The following is a 9,996-nucleotide window of genomic DNA, read 5'->3' as shown; positions in this document are numbered from 1 at the left end:
TGCTCCGCCGGCATGTGGGGTCTTCCTGGACCAGGGCTCAAACCCATGTCCCCTGCCTTGGCAGGCGGATTCTTAACCATTGCGCCACGAGGGAAGCCCTAGAGCTTCCTTCTAAATCTGCACAAGTGGAATTTTGATTGGTTTTAGTTCCAGGTGGTAAGCAAATAGTTTACCCATTGACAGCCCCTTTTATGGTCTTCTTATTTCAGTATTTCCAAATAAATTCCACATCCATTCAAGTCCCTGAACTGAAAGAAAGCATTGCAGTGGAACAATTAAGAATGCCAGCTCTGGAGGCAGACTGCCTGAGTTTAAATTTTTTTTAAGTATTTTTATTTTTATTATATTTTATAAATTTACTTATTTATTTTTTTGGCTGCATTGGGTCTTAGTTGCTGTGCGTGGGCTTTCTCTAGTTGCAGCGAGCTGGGTCTTCTCTTGAGCACAGGCTCTACGTGTGCGAACTTCAGTAGTTGTGGCGTGCGGGCTCAAGAGCTCGGGCTCAGTAGTTGTGGCGCACGGACTTAGTTGCTCCGTAGCATGTGGGATCTTCCTGGACCTGGGCTCGAACCCATGCCCCCTGCATTGGCAGGCGGATTCTTAACCACTGCGCCACCAGGGAAGCCCTGGGGTTAAATTTCTGCTACATTTGTATTGGGTGAATCAAATTACCCACAAATAGGATCTATTTTTTTTTTAAGACTTTGAGAACGTTTGACAGTTTTTTTTAATTGGAGTTATTTTTAACATTTAGTATTTTAAAAACTTGACATGTAAATGGATATTATGTGTCTAAACTGGCTTTTAGAGAGGGAAAGACAATGGACATGCATATCCATGTTAATAAATAACATGAATTTAAATTAAATCAGAATTAAAATCAGGCAGGAATAGTGTGTAAACACAGGTTCCTCTGGGTATCTATATCCAGAAGCTACTTCAGCAGGAAAGATGGAAACGGAGAGGTGGAATTACCGCCTTGTGAAAGGAAACTAAAAACATTTAGATTTCTTCTGTGTGATTCTCAGAAGACCAAATAGGGATTTGACCTTTCTATCAAAGGCTTTTTGTAAGTAAAAGAACAATAGAACTCTTGTGTTTACTAGAGTGTGAGATACAAAAGGCATGGTGTAGTCCTAGATTCTTGTGCTTATCTAATCTGGTTGAGATGAAATTTAGTTGCCACTGCTGGTGCATCTGGCTACCAGGTATTCACAAAACCTTGGTGGATCCTTAGAATGATGTTCCAGAGACTGGTGGTATAATCTACATCTAAATCACTAAGGACAAGGCAGGGCTTGAGAGAGCCATGGCTTCAGAGAGCAGCAAATCCAAAACAGCAGCGGTTTAGAATACAGTAGTGTTAAAAGATAGCTGAAGTAAGAAATCCAGAATTCAAGCAGCCCTATGGCCATTGGAAACCCAGGAGTAAAATGTAAATGGTTCCACTCCTCTATTTTTCATTGTATACAATAGTTACATTTTTAATTAAAATATTATTTATGTTAACATAATCGGCTTATTTTTACATGAATATATTTTTTAAATTCTGTTTTTAATATTTACCTATTATTTTTAATTAATAGGTAAATATTGCCCAACATACCCCACATAAGCAAAAACATTTGGAGTCCTCAATAATTTTTTAGGAGTGTAAAGGAGTCCAAAATCATGGCATTCTATTTCTGTTCAATTAAATATTTATTACGTCTATTTTATGCCAGGCACAGTTCTGGGTGTTGGGAATACAGGTGAACAAGACAGGCAGGCCCTGATCACATAGATCTTGTTTTCCAGTTCGCGTGTTGTGTGCATGTGTGCAAGGCAACTTAGTCAATGAAGAAAAATGAACAAGATAATTTCAGGTAAGTGTTCAAGTGCTGTAAAGAAAATTAAACAGGGTGAAATGGCTGGGAGTGTGGGTCCAATCAGACTGACGCTGGGAAGGTGACTTTTGATCTGAGACCTGACTGGCAATGGGAAGTCTCTGTTTTTTCTCTACTTCTGCCTGCCTCTCTCACTCTGGCCCCGCTGGCCTCTCTGTAGCTCCTTAAATATGCCAGGCAGTTTCCTTCTTCAAGGCCCCCCCCCGTCTAGAAAACTTTCCTAATTAAAATTTACTCTAGTCACTCCAGTGCAGATCTCCTCAGAGAGACCTTCTCCAACCACCCATCTACAATCCATCACTTGGGACTTCCCTGGTGGCGCAGTGGTTAAGAATCCACCTGCCAACGCAGGGGATACAGGTTTGATCCCTGGTCCGGGAAGATCCCACATGCCACAGAGCAACTAAGCCCATCCGTGCGCCACAACTACTGAGCTTGCGCACCCTAGAGCCCATGCTCTGCAACAAGAGAAGCCACTGCAACGAGAAGCCCCTGCGCCACAACGAAGAGCGGCCTCCGCTGACCACAACTAGAGAATGCCCGCATGCAGCAGTGAAGACCCAGTGCAGCCCCCAAAAACTAAATAAAATCCATCATTAGTCATCCCCTTACTGGACTTTATTTTCCTTCTTGGCACTTATCTCTACATGATTTCACTCTATATATGTACATGTTTATTGGTCTCTCTCCCACAGAACAATGGTAAACTCTCCAAGAGCAGAAACTTGGGGTGATTGCTATAACCCTCAGATCAGTAAATAGAGCCCGGGACATGGAAGGCTCAACAGGTATGCTGGATGATAACTGTAAAGATAATTATAATGAAAAAATATTTAGCTTCTGAAAAGTTGAATAAGCAAATGTTTTAAAAAAAGATTAGCACGGTGACTTTCTTTGATGTAACCATAATAGCTCCCAGCACATAAGACAGGGAGCCTCAACAATGTTAAGTCGTTTTTGTTACCTATATCTCCCAAAGGAAAATTTAGGGGACATTTTTCCTCTTTATTCCCGCTACAGTGACTGGATTAGTAATTGGCACAGTGCGCTCTCAATAAATGTTTGTGGGACGAATGAGCACCTCCCTTCTACCAACGGGTAAACCGAGCCCAGAGAAAGCTCCTGGGTCAAAGTCATTTCAAGAGTTGAGAGCAAAGGCGGGGCTGGTACAAGAATATCCTGACGCCGCCAGAGGGCTCGCCCCACCGTAGTTACTGATTCTGCTCTCCACACAGCTGTGTTAAACCCTCTCAAAGCCTTCAATTCTCAAGTTCAAAAAGCAAAAGTAAAAGCCCGGTTGCCTGCGTGACGGAAACAAAGAGGGCACAAAGGGCCAAACCATAGGTTTCCCGGGCGTCCAACAGACGCCAACGTGCACGCAACACCGTCACGTGACCGGCCATGTCACGTGACCCGCGGGCCCCAGCTCCCGCGCAGGCGCAGTGAGCCTCTTAAATGGCGGCTCCGCTAGGAGGCATGTTTTCCGGGCAGCCACCGGGACCCCCACCACCCCCGCCGGGACTCTTGGCCCAGGCTTCGCTTCTTCAGGCCACACCAGGCGTTCCGAGGACTTCTAACAGTACCTTGGTGGACGAGTTGGAGTCATCGTTCGAGGTAAGATAAGACGTGGGCGTCTGTGTTCCCAGCCTCCCTTCTTTTCTGAAGCGTATGCTGCGCGTGCGCAGCTTCTCTCTTTCGGCGATACCTGCATGTAAGTCGCTTGCGTTAGTCTCCACATTGAATGGTGGCCGGAATTCTCCTCTGGTTGGCTGGCGGAGATGCCTAAACTTGACATTTCTGGAGCCACGTGGACTTGAAGTTTATCTACCCCCAACCGTGGGGCCCTTCTAGGTTTTCAGTGGGCTGTTCTCGTCCCACCCCATCCTTGGTTCCATCCCTGAGTATCCTTTCCCGCGTCCCTGCGTGTTTAGTACGTGCTCCTTTTCTCCGGAGCGCAGCGTCCACCCCTATGTCCTGTATCCTTTCCGTTGGGTTCCACCCTTAAACGGTCCTAAAGTAGTGGGACTTTTGGAGCTGGGAGTTATTTAAAAGTTACTGTGGGAGGGGCTTCCCTGGTGGCGCAGTGGTTGGGAGTCCGCCTGCCGGTGCGGGGGACACGGGTTCGTGCCTCGGTCCGGGAGGGTCCCGCGTGCCGCGGAGCGGCTGGGCCCGTGGGCCGTGGCCGCTGGGCCTGCGCGTCCGGAGCCTGTGCTCCGCGGCGGGAGAGGCCACAGCGGTGAGAGGCCCGCGTACCGCAAAAAAAAAAAAAAAAAAGTTACTGTGGGGAAGTTGGTACTCAGGGCCGAGGAAGGGGGAGGAAAGCTGGTGGGTGAGGAGAGAGGCAGAGGTGACCCTAACTCTGAGTTCTGCTTAAGCATTAACCCTGTACCAAAGAAGATGGGGAGTGATAGCAGACAAAGGAGAGGTACAAAATAAGTGCTTAGAAATAAGACGGCTTCCTGTGGTCTCTAAAGTGGAAGATGAGCCATTAACGTGTGGAAATAAAATAACTTGTAACCGGAATTACCTTTTCTACATTTTAAATCCTAGTCGTGTGACTTTTATACTGTATATAATAGCAGAGTAGTTGATAAACATAGTTTGTAAATGAACGTGTTATTGGGGCTGCGTGGACAAAATGCTTTTGTTGATGGGGTGTACATTCAAAAGTTTGGAGACAACAGATTTAAAGAACAGAAATCTCTTCCGTCTGGGAGGAGGATGAGACGCCTTTGGGGTGGGGCTAAACCATAAAGGAAAGGGACAGGTGAAGTTTTAGAGCAGCATCTAGCACTGAGAGGGGAGGTGGCTCTCATCATGAGCTCTTGCTGAAACACTGGCCCTGTAGAAGGAAGTCTGCAGCTGACCACCAGCACCCTAATGCTTAAAACCCTTTAGTGGATACCTGTGGCTGTGGGGATAGCCCAAGAGGTGCTGTGGTCTTCCTAGCTCTGCATGTTCACGTCTCTGCTCCAGACCCATCTCTTCTAACTCTGGCCACAGGAGACCTTCTGCTTGTGTTCTTCATTTTCTCTTTGGGCTTCCAGGTCCCTCCCCCAGCTCACACATCACTTCCGCATCGACCCTGCCTTGCTGCTCTTTGTAGCACACTATATCAGGCTCCATGAAGTCAGAGAACACCTGTTTTGCCCTCCTCTCCTCTCATTTTATCTGTAGTGCTAATCCAGTGGTAGCAGATAGCAAGTGCTTGATGAATATTTGTCAAACAGTGAAGGAGCCTGTTATGTGTCAGGACCTGTCCTGGGTGCTAAGAATACACAGAAAACAGTTCCTGCCTTCAAGGAGCTCGTGACTGTGCAGTGGAAAAAACAAATAAATGGCAGGCAGCTGCTGTGCTGTGGGATCAGTGCTCTGATAGAAGAAACCCGGGATACTCTGAGAGCACATCTAGGCATGGCTGTCAAGGAAGGCTTCCCAGAAAACATGAAACCCAGGCGGGCATTGGGAATTAGCCAAGTGAAAAGGATGCGGAGTGGTGCTACCTGGATCACCCACCTAGTCTTCTCGCGAGACTCGGCTCAGCCTTCGTTTTCCATAGAGAGAAGTTATTTCTTACTCTAAAGTAAGATTATTGATGTGTGAATGACATTTTTTTCTTTTGTAATATGTTTTGATCACACAGGCTTGTTTTGCTTCTCTGGTGAGTCAGGATTATGTCAGTGGTACAGATCAGGAAGAAATTCGAACTGGTAAGAATTCCCTCATTGCTGATTTTACACTTGATGTGTTTCAGTCCCGCTTGTATCCTAAGAGAACTTTTCCAGGGAATAAGATTTGTGTAATCTCTATATACTGCTGGTTCTTTGTTCAGTTTATTGACATCTTATGTCACTCATAATGAGCCACTTGTAATGAATGAGCTTTTCCTATTGGTACCAAGACGCAGAAGACCAATAGTGTGTACTGCTTTTTAAAGAACTAAGTTGGGCTTCCCTGGTGGTGCAGTGGTTAAGAATCTGCCTGCCAATGCAGGGGACACGGGTTCGAGCCCTGGTCCGGGAAGATCCCACGTGCCACGGAGCAGCTAAGCCTGTGCACCACAACTACTGAGCCTGCGCTCTAGAGCCTGTGAGCCACAACTACTGAGCCCGTGCGCCTAGAGCCCGTGCTCCGCAGCAAGAGAAGCCACCACAATGAGAAGCCTGCACACCGCAACGAACAGTAGCCCCCGCTCGCTGCAACTAGAGAAAGCCTGCGCGCAGCAACGAAGACCCAACACAACCAAAGATAAATAAATAAATAAATAAATAATCCTCTATGTCTTTTAAAAAAACTAAAGAAAGAACTAAGTTTTTTGCTTCCCCTTCCTCGCCCAAGTTCTGTCCCGGGAGAGGTACTTCTGATTTCTTTGTACTGTTTTAAATGTTTCATTTTAACTGGAAATCATGATGTTAATTGCTGGCTCTCTGGATTGTCTTTCTTCAGAAGAACTTTTGCATTGTAGTTCGGTTTCTTATTCACCTGGTAAAAAAGATTGTCTGCTAGTTAATGTTGCTTAACTCGTAGGGGGTTGGGGTCAGTAATATTGCTGTGGGCAGGATTAAAATCCCCGATTCCATCTACAAGAAGGTGCTGTTTTGATATTCCAACTGTTGATTTATGAGAGAGATATATGTGTCTAGTGTTTTCCTTAATTTAATATTTTGGTCTTTTTTTTTTTTAAGGTGTTGATCAGTGTATCCAGAAATTTCTAGATATTGCGAGACAGACAGAATGTTTTTTCCTACAAAAAAGATTGCAGTTATCTGTCCAGAAACCAGAGCAAGTTATCAAAGAGGTACAAGCTGAGTTCTCTCTCTAAGTTTAAGGAAGAGCAAATGTTGTCAAAATTCCATTTATGGTTTAAATGAGATGCTCCATTTGCGCATTAGTTATAGTGGGGCTTCATAGCTTGAATGTAAAATGTTGGTTGTCAGTGTTCATGACAACCTGGACCTGGGGGTCAGGGGTGGAAAGCAGTGTTTCAAACACAGCAGCTCTCGGCTTTTACTCGTTTCATACACTGGCTTTCATGGAAGATTTTTCTTTTAAGGAAAAAAAAAAAGAAAAGGTTCTGCTTGAAAGGTTGAAAAGCATTAATGTAGATGATAAGCTCATTTTGAACAGGAACTGATCTGTGTGTCCCTGCTGCCTTACACACAGGAAGGGCTCTAGGCAATTTTGTTCAAGGAACCAAAAAGCAAATGTTCTGTCCCAGGCTCCTTGAAACTCAGGATTTTATTTATCTCAGTTGTTTGAAACCAGGGTATTTGGAAGTGTGTTGAGGTTGTCATTAATGACATTTAGTGGATAGGGCCAGGGCCTGCCCCCTGCAGTGTGGAAAAGGGAAGAACCTTCCTCCCCAAAACACAGTGATGCCCCCAGTGGGAAATACTAAATTAGGATGATTATTTTTTTAGCAGTTTTTAAAATAACTCCTCCCACAAGCTGAGCAATTAGTCAAAATGTTCATTTTATTCTTTGATACCAGCTGTTGAGAAGGTGAATGGTAAGAAGATGATATTCTTACAGTTCACCATATCAGATCATTTCCTGATTTGAATGCCTGAGTGACAGTCTAGGTGTGTTCAAAGCCAGGTCTTAATACAGGATTTTAATACTGTTACTCATTAAAAAGCTCTTGAAAATGAGATTTTAACACTTAATAATCTGAAATGATAGAACAGTGGCTGTGGATTCTTTTAAAACAGTTAACGTGTGTTTCAGATTCTCAGTGTTGTAGATCCTTCTCACAGTAGCCTTTGGATAGAGAGATATCCTGAGTGCCTGGAGACCACGATGGGAAAGAGACTGACTTCTTTTTGGCTGTCCTTTGGTACTTTGGAATTTTGTAATGTGTGTATTACTTACTAAAAGAACATGAATTAAAAATAAAAACTGTTAAGCAGGCATCTTTCATGAGAAGAGTTGCTTTGGGTTATTCAAAGTATGCAGCCAAGCAGAGTAATCAGCCTACTATGGTTCAGTTGGTTCTCTGTTTTGAATTTACTTCTTAGTGCTCTTAACTAATCAGAAACTATGTTCATGTTTTGTGAGTTTACTCTGACTTCATTGCTTTTGTTTATAGGATGTCTCGGAACTGAGGAACGAATTACAGCGAAAGGATGCTCTGGTCCAGAAGCACTTAACAAAACTGAGACATTGGCAGCAGGTGCTGGAGGACATCAACATGCAGCACAAAAAGCCAGCCGACATCCCTCAGGGTTCCCTGGCCTACCTCGAGCAGGCGTCTGCAAATATCCCTGCACCGATGAAGCAAACCTGAGGAAAAGCCACCTGAACAGGAGCTGGTGGCTGAGTCAGCCCAGACACAGTTTTGCCAAACATCACTTCTTGTAGACATGACATTTTGGGAGAACTCTTTGCCAGAGGGCGAGATGATTTAGTTTTGCACTCTCATCTAAAATTTTCCCCCTATTTTTGTAAGCGTTATTTCTGGAGTACTTTATAAAATGCTTATTGCTTTGGTAAACCAAGTATATTGTCTTTAGCAAAATTTAAGACTGTTAATATGATGCCATTTACAGATTCCTTTTTATGTTTTTGGTTTTTGCTGCTTGTTTTTATTATTTTTATTTTTGTATGAGTGTTTATCTCTCTGTTTCCAGTTTTAGATTATTTTGTATGATCTGAGGGGAAAAGCTTGTATGATCTGATCTGCATATCAAAGGATGAGGATTTTGGTTGTAGGTCTTTTATGATCATTTACCCATCAGTGGCAGTATATAAAAATAGTAAATTTGCTGTTTTTCAAGACTGAACTACCTAGAGAAGAGGAGTCTAATGCAACGATGTAACACTTCCAGAACCTCAGAATGAGGACATTTTGTAAATAGGTTGGAAGAGGATTATAATATTGTAGGTTAGTGTAGTAACTGTTACTGTACTGCAGTAACTAGTGCTATAGGAATCCAGCAGTATCCTTAAGTTACTGTTGACTTTTATTTGGGGTGAGTTTATATTTTGTGTAGTGTTCATTTACTTTTGGGGGAGGGTAGGAGCAGTGCTATGCTAGTGATACTCATTTCTTCAGTAATCAGTTTAAGTAACAGAGCGGACCCTGCTCTCAGTAGGGGCATAGGTGAAGTATGAGGGTTAAAGTTTGCTGTGATCATCTCTGAGTTTTGAGTTTTGTTTGTTCTGCTATTTGGAGCAGATTTTTCCGTTAATGAATTTCTTGCTAATGGGTGGTGTTGATTCCAAGGGACTGGGGCCTCGAGGTGGGAGGTTGGCTGCAGGGTGCATGGGAGACTCAGTGTTTGGGAAGATACTTTACCCTCTGTCAGTCACACAGGCCACCTCAGATTCTCTGTTGAACCGCTGTTGAGAAGTACAAACTAGCATTGTGCCTGGTCTGCTGTTGAGAAATACAGACCGGCATTGTGCCTGGTCTCCTTGGATGAGGCTTTCCCCTCTCTGTTGTTCACATTCCCTCATTAGATTACAGCCCTTCTCCCTCACCCAGTGCTGCACTGTCTCTTAAGCAGGCAGCAATTCTGTGACTCGGAGTCTTGGCTTGCTTTTCCTCCAGCCTTGAAGGCCCCACCCCACCCACCTTGACATCCATTCAAGCTCCAGTTTGGCCTGGACGCCACCTGGTCTCTGCAGCCTCCAAAAGTGCTCTCTGTTGTATCCACAGGACACAGGACTTCCTGTCCCTTCTGCCAGCCTTGCTTGGTTTTCCCTCTGCAGTTAGTGATCTGTCTCTTTGTTCCTCATGAGAGGTAGGCATTATTCCCCTCTGAATACACAGAGACCACTTATTATCTTTTATACATAATAACTTAGTACTTATTTTTGTTTGTGTGCGTATGTGTATGGTACACAGCCAGAGGCCATTGAATTCCCTCATTCAGAGTATATAGTTAAAGCTTTTAAAAGTTGTTTTCAATCACATTATCTGATTTCAAGGTTGTTAACCTGGTCATCTCGTGCCAATTAGAAGCGCTGATTGGCAGCTGTAGATTTCTTGATTAAAAAGCTAACTAAATTGATTACGTTTTAGGCATTCTTTCAGTAATGAAGAGGCTCTTAGTGGAAAGTTCAGGAACTATTCTATTTGGTGCTTAGTAAAAATATTTTGAATTAA

At 43.9% G+C, this 9,996-nt stretch overlaps 1 protein-coding gene across 1 annotated transcript; it reads left to right on the top strand.

Annotated features, from left to right (window-relative positions):
• Positions 1-3,327: 3,327 nt before the first annotated feature.
• MED28 (mediator complex subunit 28) lies at positions 3,328-9,996 on the top strand. The gene is made up of 4 exons (XM_081244141.1): positions 3,328-3,500; positions 5,530-5,596; positions 6,572-6,684; positions 7,975-9,996. Exons 1-4 carry the CDS (start codon positions 3,342-3,344, stop codon positions 8,170-8,172), a joined length of 537 nt encoding a protein of 178 aa, XP_081100267.1. The 5' UTR covers positions 3,328-3,341; the 3' UTR covers positions 8,173-9,996.

Source organism: Mesoplodon bidens (assembly GCF_964165515.1).
Source record: "Mesoplodon bidens genome assembly, chromosome: 1".
Classification (NCBI taxonomy): Eukaryota; Metazoa; Chordata; class Mammalia; order Artiodactyla; family Ziphiidae; genus Mesoplodon; species Mesoplodon bidens.
The sequence above is the reverse complement of the archived record's forward strand: the minus strand, read 5'-3'. Positions and strand labels throughout refer to the sequence as shown.